The sequence below is a fragment of the Oncorhynchus clarkii genome, chromosome 3 (genome assembly GCF_045791955.1).
Source record: "Oncorhynchus clarkii lewisi isolate Uvic-CL-2024 chromosome 3, UVic_Ocla_1.0, whole genome shotgun sequence".
Lineage (NCBI taxonomy): Eukaryota > Metazoa > Chordata > Actinopteri > Salmoniformes > Salmonidae > Oncorhynchus > Oncorhynchus clarkii.
In genome coordinates this window covers 11,068,835-11,095,844 of record NC_092149.1, presented here as the reverse complement: position 1 = coordinate 11,095,844, position 27,010 = coordinate 11,068,835, and the positions used below count along the sequence as shown (strand labels likewise).

Here is a 27,010-nt window from a genome sequence, read left to right as displayed (position 1 = left end):
ATTTCTGGAGAAATCTCAAACACACTCGCTCGCACACGCACACACACACACACACACACACACACAAACTGGTCACTGGAGAAACTCAATTAAAGCTCCAGGTCTGTTAGGTTTGTTATTTGGGGGTTGCTAGGGAAACGGTGGACTAAAACACAGAGGACCAAAGGTGTCTGTTTCTGGGAAATATTAATCCCATACAGTGTGCGTGTGTGTGCGTGTATTGACACAAGGCTACATACCCTCTGGCTATAAGGCATCCTGGGAACAGTGGCTTTCAATGACAATCATGTAAAGGGTCACCCAGTGAGAGAGTTGACTCCTCAGGAGAACATGGCTGTGTTGGGCTCGGTACAGTACTGTGTGTAATTGTTTACACCTATGTGTATATCTGTGTGTGTGTGTGTGTGTGTGTGTGTGTGTGTGTGTGTGTGTGTGTGTGTGTGTGTGTGTGTGTACCTCAGCTTGACTGGTTCAAGCACTACTCTGGCTACCCTCCTAAATCACTCCACTGCTGTCTGAGTCAATGATCTACGGCTGACTACACCTCTAGTGATCTGGGGAGGGAGGGATTTTCCAAACAGGTTAGGCTACATTTCCTAACCAATCTTGTGATGTGGATGTAATCAGGAACAAGAAGTATTGTGTTTTAATACGGTGCGTTACGTCCAATAATATGTCAGATAATCTTTTATAAAGTTCTCAATTATTCCATTCATAACTCTGCCACACTGTAATCTCCCGTCTCACTGTACAGTGTGTGTGTGTGTGTGTGTGTGTGTGTTGCACTCTGGTACGGTTTTTCCCCCCAGTTCATTTAAAAAAAAGTATGTAGTGATCCATTTCCCAGCTTGACTGAGATACACACATCCCATCAACTTTCAGGAAACATAGATCCCACTGATGAAGGATGCAGAAGGGTAGACACACACAACACGTACCTTACCCTACTGATTAGAGGTTCCGAGGGGAGGAATTCTGCTCCCTGCTCAGAAAAACTGAAAAGCTGTGTGTGTGTGTACTCACCTAGACTGGGGTCAAACCTCCAGGCTGGGATGTGTTGGTTCTCCTTCAGGCCGCAATTGGCCGGTAGAGAGATGGAGATGCTGATTGGGCAGTTCACCTGGAGCTCCACCCCCTCACTGGCAAATAGGTGGACAGAGATGGCCGCCACTGGAGTCAGCTCAAACCTACGCTCACTTCCTGTTAGAGGAGAAGAGGAGAGCCAAAAGAGAGGTGTAGTGAGAGGGAGTGCGAGAGGAGAGAGAGGAGAGGTGTAATGAGAGGGAGAGGTGTAGTGAGAGGGAGAGAGAGAGGAGAGGTGTAGTGAGAGAGAGAGGAGAGGTGTAGTGAGAGGGAGAGAGAGAGGAGAGGTGTAGTGAGAGAGAGAGAGAGAGAGCGAGAGAGAGAGGAGAGGTGTAGTGAGAGAGAGGAGAGGTGTAGTGAGAGAGGGAGAGGGAGAGAGAGTAGAGGTGTATGTAGTGAGAGGGAGAGAGGAGAGGGAGGGAGAGAGGAGAGGGAGGGAGGGAGGAGAGGGAGGGAGGAGAGGGAGGGAGGAGAGGGAGGGAGGGAGAGAGAGAGGAGAGGGAGGGAGAGAGGAGAGAGAGGGAGGGAGAGAGGAGAGAGAGGGAGGGAGGGAGGAGAGAGGGAGGGAGAGAGGAGAGGGAGGGAGAGAGGAGAGGGAGGGAGGGAGGAGAGGGAGGGAGAGAGAGAGGAGAGGGAGGGAGGGAGGAGAGGGAGGGAGAGAGAGAGGAGAGGGAGGGAGGGAGGAGAGGGAGGGAGAGAGAGAGGAGAGGGAGGGAGAGAGGAGAGGGAGGGAGGGAGAGAGAGGAGAGGTGCAGTGAGAGGGAGGGAGAGAGGAGAGGTGTAGTGAGAGAGAGGGAGAGAGGAGAGGTGTAGTGAGAGAGAGGGAGAGAGAGGAGAGGTGTATGTAGTGAGAGGGAGAGAGAGAGGTGTAGTGAGAGGGAGAGAGAGAGGTGTAGTGAGAGGGAGAGAGAGAGGTGTAGTGAGAGGGAGAGAGAGGTGTAGTGAGAGGGAGAGAGAGGTGTAGTGAGAGAGAGAGGAGAGGTGTAGTGAGAGGGAGGGAGAGAGGAGAGGTGTAGTGAGAGGGAGAGAGAGAGGAGAGGTGTATGTAGTGAGAGGGAGAGAGAGAGGTGTATGTAGTGAGAGGGAGAGAGAGAGGAGAGGTGTAGTGAGAGGGAGAGAGAGAGAGGAGAGGTGTATGTAGTGAGAGGGAGAGAGAGGAGAGGTGTAGTGAGAGGGAGGGAGAGAGGAGAGGTGTAGTGAGAGAGAGGGAGAGAGGAGAGGTGTAGTGAGAGAGAGGGAGAGAGAGAGGAGAGGTGTAGTGAGAGGGAGAGAGAGAGGAGAGGTGTATGTAGTGAGGGAGAGAGAGGAGAGGTGTAGTGAGAGGGAGAGAGGAGAGGTGTATGTAGTGAGGGAGAGAGAGGAGAGGTGTAGTGAGAGGGAGAGAGAGAGAGGAGAGGTGTAGTGAATGGGATAGAGGAGAGGTGTAGTGAGAGGGAGAGAGAGAGGTGTAGTGAGAGGGAGAGAGAGAGGTGTAGTGAGAGGGAGAGAGAGAGGTGTAGTGAGAGGGAGAGAGAGAGGTGTAGTGAGAGGGAGAGAGAGAGGTGTAGTGAGAGGGAGAGAGAGGTGTAGTGAGAGAGAGAGGAGAGGTGTAGTGAGAGGGAGGGAGAGAGGAGAGGTGTAGTGAGAGGGAGAGGTGTAGTGAGAGGGAGAGGGAGAGGAGAGGTGTAGTGAGAGGAGAGGTGTAGTGTTTATTCACATCCACCCCTCACTTCCCCACACCCACCTTCACCCCACCCACTCCTCTTTCCTCCCTCCACCACATCCCACCCCTACCCTACCCTCCCACCTTCACCCCACCCTCCCCTGATCCCTCCCTTGACCCCACCCGCCCACCCACCCACCTCCACCCACCCACTTACCCCTCATCCATCCCTTCACCACACACTCCCCACCAGCCCCTCATGTCTTCTATCCCACCCACCCCTCATCCCCCACCCACCCTTCATCCCCCACCCACCCTTCACTCCATCCACCCCTCATCCACATGTCAAATACTTTATTTAGTTTGTCGGATACAACGGCACCAATAGAATGGTACCAAGAGTGTATTCCACCTAAGTCTGGTCCCAGTCTGTCCCAGTCCCAGTGGAGGTACCTGTTCCGTTGCCCCCCAGGCCCTGTAGGTAGGGGAAGTGCTGGATGTGGCTGGGGTTATTGGCCACAGTCAGCAGGGCAGTGAGATTGCTGTAGGACGAGTTGGGAGGGAGGCTCAGGGCTCGACGCTGGAACTGAACCCAGGACTGACCCCTCGATCCTGGGGAGGAAAGAGGAGGGGGTCAGGAACCACTCACACACTTAGATCCAGTGTTCCTTAGTGTCCATCTCCCCTGTAACCCTTGTAGCTCGCCAGATGAATGTCTGTAAGATGTGTGATGAACGTCACATGGATGTTGGTCTTCTCTCCTCTCTCTCTTATCGCTGTTTTTACTCCTAATTATTACATCTCAGCTTTCTAATGGTTTTTCTCTTTTACTCAATCAGTTCCTTCCATCTCCCTCTGCCACCCTTCCTCTCCCTCTCCCTCTTTCTCTCTCACTGCCTCTTCCTCTCTCTCTCACTCTCTCTCTTCCTCTCTCTCTCCCTCTCTCTTACTGCCTCCCTCTTTCTCTCTCACTGCCTCTCTCTAAGGGGTGTATTGGCATGGGAAACATGTTCACATTGCTAAAGCAAGTGGAATAGATAAACAAAAGTCAAATAAAACAATACAAAAATGAACAGTAAACATTACACTCACAAAAGTTCATTATGTGCAAATAGTTAAAGTACAAAAGGGAAAATAAATAAATATGGGTTGTATTTACAATGGTGTTTGTTCTTCACTGGTTGCCCTTTTCTTGTGACAACAGGTCACACATTTTGCTGCTGTGATGGCACACTGTGGTATTTAACCCAATAGATATGGGAGTTTATGAAAATTTGATTTGTTTTTCGAATTCCTTGTAGGTCTGTGTAATCTGAGGGAAATATGTCTCTCTAATATGGTCATGCATTTGGCAGGAGGTTAGGAAGTGCAGCTCAGTTTCCACCTCATTTTGTGGGCAGTGTGCACATAGCCTGTCTTCTCTTCAGAGCCAGGTTTGCCTACAGCAGCCTTTCTCAATAGCAAGGCAATGCCCACTGAGTCTGTACATAGTCAAAGCTTTCCTTAAGTTTGGGTCAGTCACAGTGGTGAGGTATTCTGCCACTGTGTACTCTCTGTTTAGGGCCAAATAGCATTCTAGTTTGGTCTGTTTTTTTGGTTAATTATTTGACACATTGGAAATAATTCTCTTTTTGTTTTCTCGTGATTTGGTTGGTTCTAATTGTGTTGCTGTCGTGGGGCTCTGTGGGGTCTGTTTGTGTTTGTGAACAGAGCCCCAGGACCAGCTTGCTTAGGGGACTCTTCTCCAGGTTCATCTCTCTGTAGGTGATGGCTTTGTTATGGAAGGTTTGGGAATCACTTCCTTTTAGGTGGTTGTAGAATTTAACGGATCTTTTCTGGATCTTAATAATTAGCGGGTATCGGCCTAATTCTGCTCTGCATGCATTATTTGGTGTTTTACGTTGTACACTGAGGATATTTTTACAGAATTCTGCATGCAGTCTCTAAATTTGGTGTTTGTCCCATTTTGTGAATGTTTGGATTCAATGGATTATATAACTGATTCAAGTATTTTTAGCCAGATCCTCATTGGTATGTCGAATTGTATGTTCCTTTTGATGGCATAGAATGCCCTTCTTGTTTCTCAGATCGTTCACAGCTTTGTGGAAGTTATCTGTGGCACTGATGTTTAGGCGGAGGTTTGTTTAGGCTGTCTACAAACAATCTATAACTGGGCTAATAGCTCACTACCTAAAAACAAATCCAATTTTATTGGTCACATACAGTGGGGCAAAAAAGTATTTAGTCAGCCACCAATTGTGCAAGTTCTCCCACTTAAAAAGATGAGAGGCCTGTAATCTTCATCATAGGTACACTTCAACTATGACAGACAAAATGAGGGAAAAAAATCCAGAAAATCACAATGTAGGATTTTTAATGAATTTATTTGCAAATTATGGTGGAAAATAAGTATTTGGTCACCTACAAACAAGCAAGATTTCTGTCTCTCACAGACCTGTAACTTCTTTAAGAGGCTCCTCTGTCCTCCACTCGTTACCTGTATTAATGGCACCAGTTTGAACTTGTTATCAGTATAAAAAACACCTGTCCACAACCTCAAACAGTCACACTCCAAACTTCACTATGGCCAAGACCAAAGATCTGTCAAAGGACACCAGAAACAAAATTGTAGACCTGCACCAGGCTGGGAAGACTGAATCTGCAATAGGTAAGCAGCTTGGTTTGAAGAAATCAACTGTGGGATCAATTATTAGGAAATGGAAGCCATGCAAGACCACTGGTAATCTCCCTCAATCTGGGGCTCCACGCAAGATCTCACCCTGTGGGGTCAAAATGATCACAAGAACGGTGAGCAAAAATCCCAGAACCACACGGGGGGGACCTAGTGAATGACCTGCAGAGAGCTGGGACCAAAGTAACAAAGCCTACCATCAATAACACACTACGCCGCCAGGGACTCAAATCCTGCAGTGCCAGACGTGTCCCCCTGCTTAAGCCAGTACATGTCCAGGCCCGTCTGAAGTTTGCTAGAGAGCATTTGGATGATCCAGAAGAAGATTGGGAGAATGTCATATGGTCAGATGAAACCAAAATATAACTTTTTGGTAAAAACTCAACTCATCGTGTTTGGAGGAAAAAGAATGCTGAGTTGCATCCAAAGAACACCATACCTACTGTGAAGCATGGGGGTGGAAACATCATGCTTTGGGGCTGTTTTTCTGCAAAGGGACCAGGACGACTGATCCGTGTAAAGGAAAGAATGAATGGGGCCATGTATCGTGAGATTTTGAGTGAAAACCTCCTTCCATCAGCAAGGGCATTGAAGATGAAACGTGGCTGGGTCTTTCAGCATGACAATGATCCCAAACACACCGCCCGGGCAACGAAGGAGTGGCTTCGTAAGAAGCATTTCAAGGTCCTGGAGTGGCCTAGCCAGTCTCCAGATCTCAACCCCATAGAAAATCTTTGGAGGGAGTTGAAAGTCCGTGTTGCCCAGCAACAGCCCCAAAACATCACTGCTCTAGAGGAGATCTGCATGGAGGAATGGGCCAAAATACCAGCAACAGTGTGTGAAAACCTTGTGAAGACTTACAGAAAACATTTGACCTCTGTCATTGCCAACAAAGGGTATATAACAAAGTATTGAGTTAAACTTTTGTTATTGACCAAATACTTATTTTCCACCATAATTTGCTAATAAATTCATAAAAAATCCTACAATGTGATTTTCTGGATTTTTTTTCCTAATTTTGTCTGTCATAGTTGAAGTGTAAGTATGATGAAAATTACAGGCCTCTCTCATCTTTTTAAAGTGGGAGAACTTGCACAATTGGTGGCTGACTAAATACTTTTTTGCCCCACTGTACAGATGTTTAGCAGATGTTATTGCAGGTGTAGCGAAATGCTTGTGTTCCTAGCTCCAATAGTGCAGTAGTATCTAACACTTCACAATACACACACATGTCAAAGTAAAAGAATGGAACTAGCAAAGGATATGAACACAATGTGCCCACGTGGTTACATGCAGCTCTCGCTTTGATCTCAAAACAAGCGCATCTACTCACAACCGCTCATGCTGTAAACACAGTCCAGTTCAAAGTAAAATGGCACAGATCCATAAATGGCAATGGTCTTTTTGCATATAGGCCTACTGCAGATCTGATTGGTTATGCTGCAGTCTGTGTAGATAACGGACTGAGTCGTTCATGTCAATGCAATAGAATCCTACTCCGTTGGCTTCTGCCTACAACCAAATTTCGTTTCAGTATGTTGCATTGAAAGTGGCAAATATTGCCTTGATTCAATCACAATTGCCACAGTAAAGGGAAACTGTGATAGTGTTAAGGAAAACTCTAGAACAGTGGCCACCAACCTTTTCTGAGTCAAGATCCCTTTCCGAGCCAAAATGCAAGCCAAGATCTACCGCTCAAAAAAAATAAAAAAGGCTAAACTTTTTTTCTTTGAAACATTAACCAATTAAAAACAGTACTGTAGCAATGAGGTTTGTGCAGTAAGCTACAGGCCCAATACATTATCACCACATACTGGCTTTGCTTGAATTGCCCTGCCAATGCATTGTAGTTTGGGACATAAAAAAACTATATTAAAACATGTGAGGCTATATGATCACACCGGTAACAGATCTGTTGTTGTATTACTTGTGAGGCACAGCTGAGTGAGCAGACATTTAAATAATTAGCTTTTTATTTTACTGGGCTGATGGTGCCTGCATCTGATGGTCAGTCTCGGCGGAGGGAGAGAGCAGCAGACTGAGGGTCAGTCTCAGCAAAGGGAGAGAGCAGCAGACTGAGGGTCAGTCTCAGCGGAGGGAGAGAGCAGCAGACTGAGGGTCAGTCTCAGCAAAGGGAGAGAGCAGCAGACTGAGGGTCAGTCTCAGCAGAGGGAGAGAGCAGCAGACTGAGGGTCAGTCTCAGCAAAGGGAGAGAGCAGCAGACTGAGGGTCAGTCTCAGCGGAGGGAGAGAGCAGCAGACTGAGGGTCAGTCTCAGCAGAGGGAGAGAGCAGCAGACTGAGGGTTAGTCTCTCAACATCCCTCCGCTCTCCTGTTCCTCCACTGACACGGACTAAAAAGGGACACCTTCTTCCAGCTGTTGGCGAAACTCAAGTCGCAGAGGGAGAGAGCATTATTTCCACCTCATGCACAAATTCATGTTGTTACTCCCATGACCAGAGAAAGTGAAATATTCCTTGATATTAAAAAAGACCCAAGCCGCTAATAATAACAAGCCTGTAGATACAATGTCCTACTCATTCATTACTGCTGCACCTTCCGGCGCCGACAGAGATGGCCGCCTCGCTTCGCGTTCCTAGGAAACTATGCAGTTTTTTGTTTTTTTACGTGTTTTTTCTTACATTAGTACCCCAGGTCATCTTAGGTTTCATCACATACAGTCGAGAAGAACTACTGAATATAAGATCAGCGTCAACTCACCATCAGTACGACCAAGAATACGCTTTTCGCGACGCGGATCCTGTGCTCTGCCTTACAAACAGGACAACGGAGTGGATCCCATGCAGCGACCCAAAAAAACGACTCCGAAAAAGAGGGAAACGAGGCGGTCTTCTGGTCAGACTCCGGAGACGGGCACATCGTGCACCATTCCCTAGCATTCTTCTTGCCAATGTCCAGTCTCTTGACAACAAGGTTGATGAAATCCGAGCAAGGGTAGTATTCCAGAGGGACATCAGAGACTGTAACGTTCTTTGCTTCACGGAAACGTGGCTTACTGGAGAGACGCTATCCGAAGCGGTGCAGCCAACAGGTTTCTCCACGCATCGCGCAGACAGGAAAAAACATCTTTCTGGTAAAAAGAGGGGCGGGGGCGTATGCCTTATGACTAACGTGACATGGTGTGATGAAAGAAACATACAGGAACTCAAATCCTTCTGTTCACCTGATTTAGAATTCCTCACAATCAAATGTAGACCGCATTATCTACCAAGAGAATTCTCTTCGATTATAATCACAGCCGTATATATCCCCCCCCAAGCAGACACATCGTTGGCTCTGAATGAACTTTATTTGACTCTTTGCAAACTGGAAACCATTTATCCGGAGGCTGCATTCATTGTAGCTGGGGATTTTAACAAGGCTAATCTGAAAACAAGACTCCCCAAATTTTATCAGCATATCGATTGCGCAACCAGGGGTGGAAAGACCTTGGATCATTGTTACTCTAACTTCCGCGACGCATATAAGGCCCTGCCCCGCCCCCCTTTCGGAAAAGCTGACCACGACTCCATTTTGTTGATCCCTGCCTACAGACAGAAACTAAAACAAGAGGCTCCCACGCTGAGGTCTGTCCAACGCTGGTCCGACCAAGCTGACTCCACACTCCAAGATTGCTTCCATCACGTGGACTGGGACATGTTTCGTATTGCGTCAGACAACAACATTGACGAATACGCTGATTCGGTGTGCGAGTTCATTAGAACGTGCGTTGAAGATGTCGTTCCCATAGCAACGATTAAAACATTCCCTAACCAGAAACCGTGGATTGATGGCAGCATTCGTGTGAAACTGAAAGCGCGAACCACTGCTTTTAATCAGGGCAAGGTGTCTGGTAACATGACCGAATACAAACAGTGCAGCTATTCCCTCCGCAAGGCTATCAAACAAGCTAAGCGTCAGTACAGAGACAAAGTAGAATCTCAATTCAACGGCTCAGACACAAGAGGCATGTGGCAGGGTCTACAGTCAATCACGGACTACAGGAAGAAATCCAGCCCAGTCACAGACCAGGATGTCCTGCTCCCAGGCAGACTAAATAACTTTTTTGCCCGCTTTGAGGACAATACAGTGCCACTGACACGGCCTGCAACGAAAACTTGCGGTCTCTCCTTCACTGCAGCCGAGGTGAGTAAGACATTTAAACGTGTTAACCCTCGCAAGGCTGCAGGCCCAGACGGCATCCCCAGCCGCGCCCTCAGAGCATGCGCAGACCAGCTGGCCGGTGTGTTTACGGACATATTCAATCAATCCCTATACCAGTCTGCTGTTCCCACATGCTTCAAGAGGGCCACCATTGTTCCTGTTCCCAAGAAAGCTAAGGTAACTGAGCTAAACGACTACCGCCCCGTAGCACTCACTTCCGTCATCATGAAGTGCTTTGAGAGACTAGTCAAGGACCATATCACCTCCACCCTACCTGACACCCTGTTCATTGACTACAGCTCGGCATTCAACACCATAGTACCCTCCAAGCTCGTCATCAAGCTCGAGACCCTGGGTCTCGACCCCGCCCTGTGCAACTGGGTACTGGACTTCCTGACGGGCCGCCCCCAGGTGGTGAGGGTAGGCAACAACATCTCCTCCCCGCTGATCCTCAACACTGGGGCCCCACAAGGGTGCGTTCTGAGCCCTCTCCTGTACTCCCTGTTCACCCACGACTGCGTGGCCACGCACGCCTCCAACTCAATCATCAAGTTTGCGGACGACACAACAGTGGTAGGCTTGATTACCAACAACGACGAGACGGCCTACAGGGAGGAGGTGAGGGCCCTCGGAGTGTGGTGTCAGGAAAATAACCTCACACTCAACGTCAACAAAACTAAGGAGATGATTGTGGACTTCAGGAAACAGCAGAGGGAACACCCCCCTATCCACATCGATGGAACAGTAGTGGAGAGGGTAGCAAGTTTTAAGTTCCTCGGCATACACATCACAGACAAACTGAATTGGTCCACTCACACAGACAGCATTGTGAAGAAGGCGCAGCAGCGCCTCTTCAACCTCAGGAGGCTGAAGAAATTCGGCTTGTCACCAAAAGCACTCACAAACTTCTACAGATGCACAATCGAGAGCATCCTGGCGGGCTGTATCACCGCCTGGTACGGCAACTGCTTCGCCCTCAACCGTAAGGCCCTCCAGAGGGTAGTGAGGTCTGCACAACGCATCACCGGGGGCAAACTACCTGCCCTCCAGGACACCTACACCACCCGATGTCACAGGAAGGCCATAAAGATCATCAAGGACATCAACCACCCAAGCCACTGCCTGTTCACCCCGCTATCATCCAGAAGGCGAGGTCAGTACAGGTGCATCAAAGCTGGGACCGAGAGACTGAAAAACAGCTTCTATCTCAAGGCTATCAGACTGTTAAACAGCCACCACTAACATTGAGTGGCTGCTGCCAACACACTGACACTGACTCAACTCCAGCCACTTTAATAATGGGAATTGATGGGAAATGATGTAAATATATCACTAGCCACTTTAAACAATGCTACCTTATATAATGTTACTTACCCTACATTATTCATCTCATAGGCATACGTATATACTGTACTCTATATCATCGACTGTATCCTTATGTAATACATGTATCACTAGCCACTTTAACTATGCCACTTTGTTTACATACTCATCTCATATGTATATACTGTACTCGATACAATCTACTGTATCTGCCTATGCTGCTCTGTACCATCACTCATTCATATATCCTTATGTACATATTCTTTATCCCCTCACACTGTGTACAAGACAGTAGTTTTGGAATTGTTAGTTAGATTACTTGTTGGTTATTACTGCATTGTCGGAACTAGAAGCACAAGCATTTCGCTACACTCGCATTAACATCTGCTAACCATGTGTATGTGACAAATAAAATTTGATTTGATTTAATTTGATTGTTGCAGAGCTGAGTGGAAATAGGAAGAAAGTGCATTTTATGGCTTATAAAAGTGTTGAATACAAAGTGTTGAATACAAAGTGTTGACAGGGCTGAGTAAGAACTTAAACATGGAGTCACTCATAAAAACAGCAGCTCTTTGCTGTATTCGTTGACAGTCTCTCTCTAGTCATGGTTTTAAATGTTCTGATATCTTTGCTGTATTCGTTGACAGTCTCTCTCTAGTCATGGTTTTAAATGTTCTGATATCTGCTGTATTCGTTGACAGTCTCTCTCTAGTCATGGTTTTAAATGTTCTGATATCTTTGCTGTATTCGTTGACAGTCTCTCTCTAGTCATGGTTTTAAATGTTCTGATATCTTTGCTGTATTCGTTGACAGTCTCTCTCTAGTCATGGTTTTAAATGTTCTGATATCTTTGCTGTATTCGTTGAGTCTCTCTCTAGTCATGGTTTTAAATGTTCTGATATCTGCTGTATTCGTTGACAGTCTCTCTCTAGTCATGGTTTTAAATGTTCTCATATCTGCTGTATTCGTTGACAGTTTCTCTCTAGTCATGGTTTTAAATGTTCTGATATCTGCTGTATTCGTTGAGTCTCTCTCTAGTCATGGTTTTAAATGTTCTGATATCTTTGCTGTATTCGTTGACAGTCTCTCTCTAGTCATGGTTTTAAATGTTCTGATATCTGCTGTATTCGTTGACAGTCTCTCTCTAGTCATGGTTTTAAATGTTCTGATATCTGCTGTATTCGTTAACAGTTTCTCTCTAGTCATGGTTTTAAATGTTCTGATATCTGCTGTATTCGTTGACAGTCTCTCTCTAGTCATGGTTTTAAATGTTCTGATATCTGCTGTATTCGTTGACAGTCTCTCTCTAGTCATGGTTTTAAATGTTCTGATATCTGCTATATTCGTTAACAGTTTCTCTCTAGTCATGGTTTTAAATGTTCTGATATCTGCTGTATTCGTTGACAGTCTCTCTCTAGTCATGGTTTTAAATGTTCTGATATCTGCTGTATTCGTTGAGTCTCTCTCTAGTCATGGTTTTAAATGTTCTGATATCTGCTGTATTCGTTGACAGTCTCTCTCTAGTCATGGTTTTAAATGTTCTGATATCTGCTGTATTCGTTGACAGTCTCTCTCTAGTCATGGTTTTAAATGTTCTGATATCTTTGCTGTAGCTTTCTTGTACTGCAGACAAGGTCATCTGAGCCATCCCATTGGCCAGCGGGAGGCCTGTAGTGCACTTGATTTGCTCTCCGGGCCCGCCGGGAAGGAAGAGTTTGTACCTTCAGACACATGAAATGTTTCAAAATGGCAACAGTTGGCCTGTCCGGAGCGCAGGGCAGCTGAATCAGGTGCAGCTACCACCAATAACCGAAGCCAAAAAAATGATAGAAACGCAGGGCTTTATCGCTGGGTTTTTTACAGAAATGTATAGAGATTGACTAGGGATGCCTTGGAGATCCATCGTGATTGAAGTTCAATCTCGTTCTCTCCGTGGGCTGATATTTCTTCTGTGAGGCAGTCCCGCGGGAGCTGCGTGGTCTCAGGGCTACTGCGTGCAGCTTTGAGGGAACATTGCTTGTGAGTACCAGAAGTCCTCAAGAGAATAGTAAAACAACATTTTGTCGGTCCTCACTTGTAAAAAGGCTATTTTAGGCTTAGGGATTAGGTTTAGGGCTTGAACTAGGGGTTAGGTTTAGGGGTTAGAGAAAATAGGATTTTGAATGGGACTCCGTTGTTGGTCCCCAAAAAGTCTTCACAAGTTTAGTAAGACATAGCTGTGTGTGGACATGTTTAATCGACCAATGAAAAAATACATTTCTAGGGGGTTTAGGGTAAGGTTAGAATTAGTGTCCGTGTTAAAATTGGGGTAATTGGTTGTGGGTTAAGTTTAGGTTTTGTGGTAAGGTTAGGTAGAATATGATTTTGAATGGGAATCAATTGTGTGTCCCCACAAGGTTAGTTAAACAAGACTGTGTGTGTGTGTGTGTGTGTGTGTGTGCACGCGCTCGCGGACATGTTTAACTACAAGAATAGTAAACAAAAACAAAAATGAGACCAATGAAAAATACTATTTCTAGGGGGTTTAGATTAAGGTTAGAATTAGTGTTAGTATTGGGGTAAGGGGTTGTGGGTTAGGAGATGGTGTTTTGGGGTATGGTTAGGGGTTAAGGAAATTAGGATTTAGAATGGGAATCAATTGTGTCCCCACAAGGTTAGTTAAACAAGACTGTGTGTGTTGAAGAGAAGTTTGTATAGTGGGGCTTCGCGATGATGTCATAGTGTTTCCACTGTGCTGAGTGTACATTCCTGGGCAATGAGACACCGCTGCAGCCATGCCTGTGTGTTTTCTCTAGCTCTGTGTACACTCTGCTTTCAGTACACCTGATCTGGTATTGATCTGAATGTCCAGTTTTGAAGGTCTGTTATTGAACTGAATGTCCAGTTTTGAAGGTCTGTTATTGAACTGAACGTCCAGTTTTGAAGGTCTGTTATTGAACTGAACGTCCAGTTTTGAAGGAGGTCTGTTATTGAACTGAATGTCCAGTTTTGAAGGAGGTCTGTTATTGAACTGAATGTCCAGTTTTGAAGGAGGTCTGTTATTGAACTGAATGTCCAGTTTTGAAGGAGGTCTGTTATTGAACTGAATGTCCAGTTTTGAAGGAGGTCTGTTATTGAACTGAATGTCCAGTTTTGAAGGAGGTCTGTTATTGAACTGAATGTCCAGTTTTGAAGGAGGTCTGTTATTGAACTGAATGTCCAGTTTTGAAGGAGGTCTGTTATTGAACTGAATGTCCAGTTTTGAAGGTCTGTTATTGAACTGAATGTCCAGTTTTGAAGGTCTGTTATTGAACTGAATGTCCAGTTTTGAAGGTCTGTTATTGAACTGAATGTCCAGTTTTGAAGGAGGTCTGTTATTGAACTGAATGTCCAGTTTTGAAGGAGGTCTGTTATTGAACTGAATGTCCAGTTTTGAAGGTCTGTTATTGAACTGAATGTCCAGTTTTGAAGGAGGTCTGTTATTGATCTGAACGTCCAGTTTTGAAGGAGGTCTGTTATTGAACTGAATGTCCAGTTTTGAAGGAGGTCTGTTATTGAACTGAATGTCCAGTTTTGAAGGTCTGTTATTGAACTGAATGTCCAGTTTTGAAGGTCTGTTATTGAACTGAATGTCCAGTTTTGAAGGAGGTCTGGTATTGATCTGAATGTCCAGTTTTGAAGGAGGTCTGTTATTGAACTGAATGTCCAGTTTTGAAGGTCTGTTATTGAACTGAATGTCCAGTTTTGAAGGTCTGTTATTGATCTGAATGTCCAGTTTTGAAGGAGGTCTGTTATTGATCTGAACGTCCAGTTTTGAAGGAGGTCTGTTATTGAACTGAATGTCCAGTTTTGAAGGTCTGTTATTGAACTGAATGTCCAGTTTTGAAGGTCTGTTATTGAACTGAATGTCCAGTTTTGAAGGAGGTCTGTTATTGAACTGAATGTCCAGTTTTGAAGGAGGTCTGTTATTGAACTGAATGTCCAGTTTTGAAGGAGGTCTGTTATTGAACTGAATGTCCAGTTTTGAAGGTCTGTTATTGAACTGAATGTCCAGTTTTGAAGGAGGTCTGTTATTGAACTGAATGTCCAGTTTTGAAGGTCTGTTATTGAACTGAATGTCCAGTTTTGAAGGTCTGTTATTGATCTGAACGTCCAGTTTTGAAGGAGGTCTGTTATTGAACTGAATGTCCAGTTTTGAAGGAGGTCTGTTATTGAACTGAATGTCCAGTTTTGAAGGAGGTCTGTTATTGAACTGAATGTCCAGTTTTGAAGGAGGTCTGTTATTGAACTGAATGTCCAGTTTTGAAGGAGGTCTGTTATTGATCTGAACGTCCAGTTTTGAAGGAGGTCTGTTATTGTGCCAATCCAAAAAGCCCCTCCTCATCCTCTTCCCCTCCTAAGAGTTCCCTCTGTTCTTCCATCTATAATGGACATTGCACCCTTCCCGCCTCTCTTCCCCCCTTCTCCCCATCCCCTCTTCCCCCATTCTTCCCATCCCCCTCTCTTCCACCTCCCCTCACTTCCCAAGTTCTCCCCATCCCCTCTTCCCAGCCTCTCCCCCTTTCCCTCACCCCCTCTCTTCCCCCATCCCCCCTTCCCCTCTCTTCTCCCTTTCCCTCATCCCCTCTTCCCCCTTTCCCCCACCCCTCCCCTTCTCCCCACCCCTCTCTTCCCCCATTCTCCCCACCCCTCTCTTCCCCCATTCTCCCCATCCCCACTTCCCTCTCCCCATCTCTTCCCCCATTCTCCCCATCCCCCCTCTTCCCCCGTTCTCCCCATCCCCTCTTCCCCCGTTCTCCCCATCCCCTCTTCCCAGCCTCTCCCCCTTTCCCTCACCCCCTCTCTTCCCCCATCCCCCCTTCCCCTCTCTTCCCCCGTTCTCCCCATCCCAGCCTCTCCCCCTTTCCCTCACCCCCTCTCTTCCCCCATCCCCCCTTCCCCTCTCTTCCCCCATTCTCCCCATCCCCTCTCTTCCCCCCTTCTCCCCATCCCCTCTCTTCCCCCCTTCTCCCCATCCCCTCTTCCCCCCATCCCCTCTTCTCCCCATCCCCTCTTCCCCCCATCCCCCCATCCCCTCTTCTCCCCATCCCCTCTTCCCCCATTCTCCCCACTCCCTCTCTTCCCCCTTTCTCCCCACCACCTCTCCTCCCCCGTTCTCCCCATCCCCTCTTCCCAGCCTCTCCCCCCTTCTCCCCACCCCCTCTTCCCCCATTCTCCCCATCCCTTCCCCCGTTCTCCCCATCCCCTCTTCCCAGCCTCTCCCCCTTTCCCTCACCCACTCTCTTCCCCCATCCCCCCTTCCCCCGTTCTCCCCATCGCCCCTTCCCCTCTCTTCCCCCGTTCTCCCCATCCCCTCTTACCCCCCTTCTCCCATCCCCCCTTCCCCCTTCTCCCCATCCCCTCTTCCCCCCTTCTCCCCATCCCCTCTTCCCCCATTCTCCCCACTCCCTCTCTTCCCCCATTCTCCCCACTCCCTCTCTTCCCCCTTCTCCCCACCCCCTCTCCTCCCCCGTTCTCCCCATCCCCTCTTCCCAGCCTCTCCCCCTTTCCCTCACCCCCTCTCTTCCCCCTTCTCCCCACCCCCTCTTCCCCCATTCTCCCCATCCCTTCCCCCGTTCTCCCCATCCCCTCTCTTCCCCCCACCCCCTCTTCCCCCTCTCTTCCCCCCACCCTCTCTTCTCCCCACCCCCTCTCTTCCCCCTACCCCCTCTCTTCCCCCTTCTCCCCACCCCCTCTCTTCCCCCTTCTCCCCACCCCCACTGTATGCACCAGACCATATCATGATATAACACACTGTGTGTGGATGAGGGCCACTGTATGCACCAGACCATAGCATGATATAACACACTGTGTGTAGATGAGGACCACTGTATGCACCAGACCATATCATGATATAACACACTGTGTGTGGATGAGGACCACTGTATGCACCAGACCATATCATGATATAACACACTGTGTGTGGATGAGGACCACTATGCACCAGACCATATCATGATTATCCTGCCCTCCTGGAGGACGGACACACACAGCTCAGTCAGCAACATTTAAAGGAGTTGCAGCAGCAGAACCTCACTCAGAGAGGATGGCAGAGCAGGAGAAGAGCAGATGGTATGGGACACACTAAATGAGTGTGGTTATTGAAGACGAACACACACACACACACACACACATAGCAAAACAAGCACACTGATCAGACACACGGCAGACAAAGATACATGTTATAAGATCACATCTAATTTAATATTTTCTAATGTAATTGCTCCTGACTGATTGACAGAGGAACAGAGGACACATGCTGCCTGTGTGTGTGTGCGCGGGACTTTCATTAGAGAGATGTTTCATTATTAATGTGTGTGAGGTCACTGGGCCAGGGACAGTGTCTAAGTACACACTCTCTCTCTCACCTTGGGATCCAGAGTTAATGTGTATCAGGTCTTCATACACCATCAGAGTGGCAGCTCTCTCTGGTAGCAGCTCCAGACTGAGAGAGGAAAACACTGGAACACACACATTTCAGTCATTTTGACATTTCAGCAGACGCTTGGCGTTGCAAGCACCATGCTCTACTAACTGAGCCACATGGGACCCACCACAGTCACTCATTTATTAATCACAATAACCCCCCCTGTGGCTCATTTTTATTCTCACTAATAAAAGGTCAACTATTGAATTTTGTGTTCCTCTCAACTTCATTCTAAATCTAGGGGTTTCTTTATTTTCTAGCATTGTGGTTTGTAGAATTTTTTTTTTTTTTAAAGATCTTACTTGATTATTTAAATCTCTAGCTTTCCCTTTTCCATTCTCTGTGATCTGCCTCTACTATTAAAGCCTTGGATGGTGTTTTTCATAGCGCCCTTCATTTAATCACAGGAGACAGTTTAATTACTCAACACTGTATTCTTCACCAAAAGGTTCTCTGTAGAATCACTACAGTCTTTTTGTTTACAAAGCCCTGCTCCACAAACTCCTGACTTACCTTGGCTAACATCACTATTAAGACTTAAAATGACAAGTTCTTAAACCTGTTCACAGGGCTGGTTAACTCTGGAGACTCCTTTGGTGTCTAGAGTGTCAGGTAAATCAGCCTTTCATTTCCTTGCACCGTACGTGTGGAATGATCTACAATACACTTTAAAATGGGAGGAATTGGTGCCTCTAGGTCATGTCAGACGGTTGTTAAGGGACCTTTTTACAGAAGAATGTGTCTGTTTTTTATGAACGTGTTTTGCTTTTCGTGCATTTTATTGTGTATATGAATGTGTAGTTAAATGTGTTTGTTGTATTTTGATGTGTATTGTGGTGCTATACAGGGCTCACCTGGAAGAGAGACATTGGTCTCAGCATTGACTCCCTGTCTAAATAAAGAGACCTTGGTCTCAGCATTGACTCCCTGTCTAAATAAAGAGACCTTGGTCTCAGCATTGACTCCCTGTCTAAATAAAGAGACCTTGGTCTCAGCATTGACTCCCTGTCTAAATAAAGAGACCTTGGTCTCAGCATTGACTCCCTGTCTAAATAAAGAGACCTTGGTCTCAGCATTGACTCCCTGTCTAAATAAAGAGACCTTGGTCTCAGCATTGACTCCCTGTCTAAATAAAGAGACCTTGGTCTCAGCATTGACTCCCTGTCTAAATAAAGAGACCTTGGTCTCAGCATTGACTCCCTGTCTAAATAAAGAGACCTTGGTCTCAGCATTTACTCCCTGTCTAAATAAAGAGACCTTGGTCTCAGCATTGACTCCCTGTCTAAATAAAGAGACCTTGGTCTCAGCATTGACTCCCTGTCTAAATAAAGAGACCTTGGTCTCAGCATTGACTCCCTGTCTAAATAAAGAGACCTTGGTCTCAGCATTGACTCCCTGTCTAAATAAAGAGACCTTGGTCTCAGCATTGACTCCCTGTCTAAATAAAGAGATCTTGGTCTCAGCATTGACTCCCTGTCTAAATAAAGATATGCTGATCTCAGCATTGACTCCCTGTCAAAAAGAGACGCTGGTCTCAGCATTGACTCCCTGTCTATATAAAGAGATGCTGGTCTCAGCATTGACTCCCTGTCTAAATAAAGAGATGCTGGTCTCAGCATTGACTCCCTGTCTAAATAAAGAGATGCTGATCTCAGCATTGACTCCCTGTCAAAAAGAGACGCTGGTCTCAGCATTGACTCCCTGTCTAAATAAAGAGATGCTGGTCTCAGCATTGACTCCCTGTCTCAGCATGGACTCCCAGTCTAAATAAAGAGATGCTGGTCTCAGCATTGACTCCCTGTCTCAGCATGGACTCCCAGTCTAAATAAAGAGACGCTGGTTTCAGCATTGTCAAAGACTCCAGCCACCCTAGTCATAGACTCTTCTCTCTGCACGGCAAGTCTAGGTCCAAGAGGCTTCTAAACAGCTTCTACCCCCAAGCCATAAGACTCTAACTAAATGGCTACCCAGACTGTTGGCATTATTTATTATTATAATAAAGCTGTAATGGGGCACCCTCATTATCCTCACACACCACTTTCAGATTGTGTGTGTGAACACACACACACACACACACACACAGTAGATTTTACTACTTTGACCTACCGGGCAGTCTGGTGGGTCTCCAGGGGGCGGAATTTGGCACGTAGCCCTGTCTGGTTGCTGTGACAACCAGCAGGGTTCCAAGGCGGTAGGGAAAACGCAGGTAGGCATTGCCATCGAGAGCAGAGGTCTCTGTGGTTACAGGGGTGTGGTTGGCGAAGAGCTCGATGGTGGCTCCGCCCAGGGGCTGGTGGGTGCTGGCATCACTCAGGTGAACCTTCAGAGTCACCTCTACACAGAGAGAGTGTGAGAGTTACACACTCAGCTAAGTAAGCATCAGTGATGTCAAATAAGATAAGTTAAAAAAATACTTGAAAGTACTACTTTTTTGGGGTAACTTTTACTTCACTACATTCCCAAAGAAAATAACGTACTTTTTACTCCACACATTTTGACTGACACCCCAAAGTACTCATTACATTTGGAATGCTCAGCAGGACATGAAAATGGTCCAATTCACACAGGTATCAAGAGACCATCCTTTGTCGTCATCCCTACTGCCTCTGATCTGGCAGACTCAATAAACAGAAATTCTTCATTTGTAAATTATGTCTGCGTGTTGTACTGTGCCCCTGGCTATAAATTTAAAAAAGAAGAGAATTGTGCCGTCTGGTTCGCTTAATATAAGGAATTTTAAAGGATTTATACTTTTACTTTTGATACTTAAGTGTATTTAAAACCAAATACTTTTACTCAAGTAGTATTTAGTGGGTGACTTTCACATTTACTTGAGTCTTTTTCTATGAAAATATCTGTACTTTTACTCAAGTATGACAATCGGGTACTTTTTCCACCACTGGTAAGCATGCACCACACAGACTCAGGCTCGTCACTCTAATTGTCTGTAATTAGTTGGCCTTCAATCTCTAACGAGTCCCATTTCATCTGAAAATGAACCAACTTAGCCGAATGAAGCGTATCAATGTCCAGTCCAACAGAAAATGAATCCTAGAACAGAGCCTATGATATAGCCTAGGCATATACAGTTGAAGTCGGAAGTTTAGGTCAAATCAAATCAAATCAAATTTTATTTGTCACATACACATGGTTAGCAGATGTTAATGCGAGTGTAGCGAAATGCTTGTGCTTCTAGTTCCGACAATGCAGTAATAACAAGTAATCTAACTAACAATTCCAAAACTACTGTCTTGTACACAGTGTAAGGGGATAAAGAATATGTACATAAGGATATATGAATGAGTGATGGTACAGAGCAGCATAGGCAAGATACAGTAGATGGTATCGGGTACAGTATGTACAAATGAGATGAGTATGTAAACAAAGTGGCATAGTATAGTATAAAGTGGCTAGTGATACATGTATTACATAAGGATACCGTCGATGATATAGAGTACAGTATATACGTATGCGTATGAGATGAATAATGTAGGGTAAGCAACATTTATATAAGGTAGCATTGTTTAAAGTGGCTAGTGATATATTTACATCATTTCCCATCAATTCCCATTATTAAAGTGGCTGGAGTTGAGTCAGTGTCAGTGTGTTGGCAGCAGCCACTCAGTGTTAGTGGTGGCTGTTTAACAGTCTGATGGCCTTGAGGTAGAAGCTGTTTTTCAGTCTCTCGGTCCCAGCTTTGATGCACCTGTACTGACCTCGCCTTCTGGATGATAGCGGGGTGAACAGGCAGTGGCTCGGGTGGTTGATGTCCTTGATGATCTTTATGGCCTTCCTGTGACATCGGGTGGTGTAGGTGTCCTGGAGGGCAGGTAGTTTGCCCCCGGTGATGCGTTGTGCAGACCTCACTACCCTCTGGAGAGCCTTACGGTTGAGGGCGGTGCAGTTGCCATACCAGGCGGTGATACAGCCCGCCAGGATGCTCTCGATTGTGCATCTGTAGAAGTTTGTGAGTGCTTTTGGTGACAAGCCGAATTTCTTCAGCCTCCTGAGGTTGAAGAGGCGCTGCTGCGCCTTCTTCACGATGCTGTCTGTGTGAGTGGACCAATTCAGTTTGTCTGTGATGTGTATGCCGAGGAACTTAAAACTTGCTACCCTCTCCACTACTGTTCCATCGATGTGGATAGGGGGGTGTTCCCTCTGCTGTTTCCTGAAGTCCACAATCATCTCCTTAGTTTTGTTGACGTTGAGTGTGAGGTTGTTTTCCTGACACCACACTCCGAGGGCCCTCACCTCCTCCCTGTAGGCCGTCTCATCGTTGTTGGTAATCAAGCCTACCACTGTTGTGTCGTCCGCAAACTTGATGATTGAGTTGGAGGCGTGCGTGGCCACGCAGTCGTGGGTGAACAGGGAGTACAGGAGAGGGCTCAGAACGCAACCTTGTGGGGCCCCAGTGTTGAGGATCAGCGGGGAGGAGATGTTGTTGCCTACCCTCACCACCTGGGGGCGGCCCGTCAGGAAGTCCAGTACCCAGTTGCACAGGGCGGGGTCGAGACCCAGGGTCTCGAGCTTGATGACGAGCTTGGAGGGTACTATGGTGTTGAATGCCGAGCTGTAGTCGATGAACAGCATTCTCACATAGGTATTCCTCTTGTCCAGATGGGTTAGGGCAGTGTGCAGTGTGGTTGAGATTGCATCGTCTGTGGACCTATTTGGGCGGTAAGCAAATTGGAGTGGGTCTAGGGTGTCAGGTAGGGTGGAGGTGATATGGTCCTTGACTAGTCTCTCAAAGCACTTCATGATGACGGATGTGAGTGCTACGGGGCGGTAGTCATTTAGCTCAGTTACCTTAGCTTTCTTGGGAACAGGAACAATGGTGGCCCTCTTGAAGCATGTGGGAACAGCAGACTGGTATAGGGATTGATTGAATATGTCCGTAAACACACCGGCCAGCTGGTCTGCGCATGCTCTGAGGGCGCGGCTGGGGATGCCATCTGGGCCTGCAGCCTTGCGAGGGTTAACACGTTTAAATGTCTTACTCACCTCGGCTGCAGTGAAGGAGAGACCGCATGTTTTCGTTGCAGGCCGTGTCAGTGGCACTGTATTGTCCTCAAAGCGGGCAAAAAAGTTATTTAGTCTGCCTGGGAGCAAGACATCCTGGTCCGTGACTGGGCTGGGTTTCTTCCTGTAGTCCGTGATTGACTGTAGACCCTGCCACATGCCTCTTGTGTCTGAGCCGTTGAATTGAGATTCTACTTTGTCTCTGTACTGGCGCTTAGCTTGTTTGATAGCCTTGCGGAGGGAATAGCTGCACTGTTTGTATTCGGTCATGTTACCAGACACCTTGCCCTGATTAAAAGCAGTGGTTCGCACTTTCAGTTTCACACGAATGCTGCCATCAATCCACGGTTTCTGGTTAGGGAATGTTTTAATCGTTGCTATGGGAACGACATCTTCAACGCACGTTCTAATGAACTCGCACACCGAATCAGCGTATTCGTCAATGTTGTTATCTGACGCAATACGAAACATCTCCCAGTCCACGTGATGGAAGCAGTCTTGGAGTGTGGAGTCAGCTTGGTCGGACCAGCGTTGGACAGACCTCAGCGTGGGAGCCTCTTGTTTTAGTTTCTGTCTGTAGGCAGGGATCAACAAAATGGAGTCGTGGTCAGCTTTTCCGAAAGGGGGGCGGGGCAGGGCCTTATATGCGTCGCGGAAGTTAGAGTAACAATGGTCCAAGGTCTTTCCTCCCCTGGTTGCGCAATCGATATGCTGATAAAATTTGGGGAGTCTTGTTTTCAGATTAGCCTTGTTAAAATCCCCAGCTACAATGAATGCAGCCTCCGGATAAATTGTTTCCAGTTTGCAGAGAGTTAAATAAAGTTTGTTCAGAGCCATCGATGTGTCTGCTTGGGGGGGGATATATACGGCTGTGATTATAATCGAAGAGAATTCTCTTGGTAGATAATGCGGTCTACATTTGATTGTGAGGAATTCTAAATCAGGTGAACAGAAGGATTTGAGTTCCTGTATGTTTCTTTCATCGCACCATGTCACGTTAGTCATAAGGCATACGCCCCCGCCCCTCTTTTTACCAGAAAGATGTTTTTTCCTGTCTGCGCGATGCGTGGAGAAACCTGTTGGCTGCACCGCTTCGGATTGCGTCTCTCCAGTAAGCCACGTTTCCGTGAAGCAAAGAACGTTACAGTCTCTGATGTCCCTCTGGAATGCTACCCTTGCTCGGATTTCATCAACCTTGTTGTCAAGAGACTGGACATTGGCAAGAAGAATGCTAGGGAGTGGTGTGCGCTGTGCCCGTCTCCGGAGTCTGACCAGTAGACCGCCTCGTTTCCCTCTCTTTCGGAGTCGTTTTTTTGGGTCGCTGCATAGGATCCACTCCGTTGTCCTGTTTGTAAGGCAGAACACAGGATCCGCGTCGCGAAAAACATATTCTTGGTCGTACTGATGGTGAGTTGATGCTGATCTTATATTCAGTAGTTCTTCTCGACTGTATGTAATGAAACCTAAGATGACCTGGGGTACTAATGTAAGAAATAACACGTAAAAAAACAAAAAACTGCATAGTTTCCTAGGAACGCGAAGCGAGGCGGCCATCTCTGTCGGCGCCGGAAGTAGTCCTGAAGGTCAGGGCTTTGTGATGGCCACTCGTTTTTTTCAACCATTCCACAAACTATAGTTTTGGCAAATTGGTTAGGACATCTACTTTGTGCATGACAAGTCATTTTTCCAACAATTGTTTACTGACAGATTATTCCACAATTCCAGTGGGTCAGAAGTTTACATACACTAAATTGACTGTACAGCTTGGAAAATTCTAGAAAATTATTTGATGGCTTTAGAAGCTTCTGATAGGCTAATTGACATCATTTGAGCCAATTGGAGGTTTACCTGTGGATGTATTTCAAGGCCTACCTTCAAACTCAGTGCTTCCTTTGCTTGACATCATGGGAAAATCAAAAGAAATCAGCCAAGACCTCAGAAAAATAATTGTAGACCTCCTCAAGTCTGGTTCATCCTTGGGAGCAATTTCCAAATGCCTGAAGGTACCACGTTCATCTGTACAAACAATAGTATACAAGTATAAACACCATGGGACCACAGCCATCATACTGCTCGGGAAGGAAGGGAAGTTCTGTCTCCTAGAGATGAACGTACTTTGGTGCTAAAAGTGCAAATCAATCCCAGAACAACAGCAAAGGACCTTGTGAAGATGCTGGAGGAAACAGGTACAAAAGTATCTATATCCACAGGAAAACAAGTTCTATATCGACATAACCTGAAAGGTCGCTCAGCAAGGAAGAAGCCACTGCTCCAAAACCACCATAAAAAAGCCAGACTATGGTTTGCAACTGCACATGGGGACAAAGATCATACTTTTTGGAGAAATGTCCTCTGGTCAGATGAAACAAAAAAATAGAACTGTTTGGCCATAATGAACATCGTTGTGTTTGGAGGAAAAATGAGGAGGCTTGCAAGCCGAAGAACACCATCCCAACCGTGAAGCACGAGGGTGGCAGCATCATGTTGTGGGGGTGCTTTGCTGCAGGAGGGACTGGTGCACTTCACAAAATAGATGGCATCATGAGGTAGGAAAATTATGTGGATATATTGAAGCAACATCTCAAGGCATCAGTTAAAGTTTGGTCGCAAATGGGTCTTCCAAATGGACAATGACCCCAAGCATACTTCCAAAGTTGTGGCAAAACGGCTTAAGGACAACAACGTCAAGGTATTGGAGTGGTCATCACAAAGCCCTGACCTCAATCCTATAGAATATTTGTGGGCAGAACTGAAAAAGAGTGTGCGAGCAAGGAGGCCTATAAACCTGACTCAGTTACACCAGCTCTGTCAGGAGGAATGGGCCAAAATTCACCCAACTTATTGTGGGAAGCTTGTGGAAGGCTACTCAAAAACGTTTGACCCAAGTTAAACAATTTAAAGGCAATGCTACCAAATACTAATTGAGTGTATGTAAACTTCTGACCCACAGGGAATGTGATGAAAGAAATAAAAGCTGAAAGAAATAATTCTCTACTATTATTCTGACATTTCACATTCTTAAAATAAAGTGGTGATCCTAACTGACCTAAGTCAGGGAATTTTTACAAGGATTAAATGTCAGGAATTGTGAAAAACTGAGTTTAAATGTATTTGGCTAAGGTGGATGTAAACTTCCGACTTCAACTGTATATATACACAGTAGTCAGGATAAGCTTTCTGACTCACAATGTCACATTTGACATTGGCAGTTAACAGCCAATCACAGTGAGTGGCCAAAAGCATATTTCCTGGTTACCAGCCAATAGCAAGGCTCTGTCAAAACAATGGGACCTTCCGCTGTTTCTTGATGCCTGAGGAAGGAAATCTCTGAGCACACATCTCCTTTATTACTGTCATACACTTTCCTGGAAACTGCTGAATAACATACTTCCATTAAACCATTAACTCCGTTGGATAGCAGAGCATTGAAAAGCTGGCCCACACACTCACACACACACACCCCTAGTTCATGCAGTGCCAGAGCTAAACTGGACAGAGCAACAACCAATTCTCTCAAGTGGAACACCCACACTGGTCAAGCTTTGTTAGGGCCCTATAAAATCTGATGAATTAAAAAATATATATATGGGGCCTCCCGGGTGGCGCAGTGGTTAAGGGCGCTGTACTGCAGCGCCAGCTGTGCCATCAGAGTCCTGGGTTCGCGCCCAGGCTCTGTCGTAACCGGCCGCGACCGGGAGGTCCGCACAATTGGCCTAGCGTCGCCCGGGTTAGGGAGGGCTTGGTCGGTAGGGGTGTCCTTGTCTCATCGCGCACCAGCGACTCCTGTGGCGGGCTGGGCGCAGTGTACGCTAGCCAAGGTGGCCAGGTGCACGGTGTTTCCTCCGGCGCATTGGTGCGGCTGGCTTCCGGGTTGGATGTGCGCTGTGTTAAAGAAGCAGCGGCTTGGTTGGTTGTGTATCGGAGGACGCATGACATTCAACCTTCGTCTCTCCCGAGCCCGTACGGGAGTTGTAGCGATGAGACAAGATAGTAGCTACTACAACAATTGGATACCACGAAATTGGGGAGAAAAAGGGGTAAAATTCAACAAAATATATATATATATATATATATTCAACTTTATTTTACAACTGCAACCTGGCCAAGATAACGCCAGTGCAACAAAAAACAACAGAGTTACACATAGGAGAAACAAAAGTACACAATAGAAAAATCTATATACAGTGTGTGCAAATGGAGTAAGGAGGTAAGGCAATAAATAGGCCATAGAAGCAAAGCAATTACAATTTAGCAAATTAACACTGGAGTGATAGATGAGCAGATGATGATGTGCAAGTAGAAATACTGGTGAGCAAAAGAGCAAAAAAGTAAATAAAAACAATATGGGGATGAGGTTGGTAGTTGGGTGATTGATTACGTTTATTTTTTCTCCCCAAATTCCGTTTGTTTTTCCAGGTTTCCATTTCCCCGTGTTTTTTCAGGTTCTCTCAAAATTGCACTTTTTTAATAGAAAAACCAGATAAATCGGAGGTCTGGGATTTTTTGGTGGAAATTTGGGTTGTTTTTGGTGTAGAAAACCTTTAATTCCAGTGAGCACCTAAGGTTTTTTGTAGCCACATGTGATGGTAGAGTTTACAAAACAAATACACAATGGATTGATGAAATAATCCTGATATCAT

The 27,010-nt window shown here is 46.2% G+C and overlaps 1 protein-coding gene across 1 annotated transcript in view; it reads right to left on the bottom strand.

Annotated features, from left to right (window-relative positions):
• Window positions 1–27,010, bottom strand: part of LOC139387833 (protein FAM171A1-like) — a 46,492-nt gene that overhangs the window by 11,685 nt on the left and 7,797 nt on the right. Inside the window, exons 2-5 of the mRNA XM_071134097.1 lie at window positions 19,458–19,685; window positions 17,293–17,385; window positions 3,179–3,337; window positions 1,024–1,200 (exon numbers count right to left, since the gene is read on the bottom strand). Coding sequence (XP_070990198.1) covers window positions 1,024–1,200; window positions 3,179–3,337; window positions 17,293–17,385; window positions 19,458–19,685 — 657 coding nt within the window. The remainder of the gene's footprint in view (window positions 1–1,023; window positions 1,201–3,178; window positions 3,338–17,292; window positions 17,386–19,457; window positions 19,686–27,010) is intronic.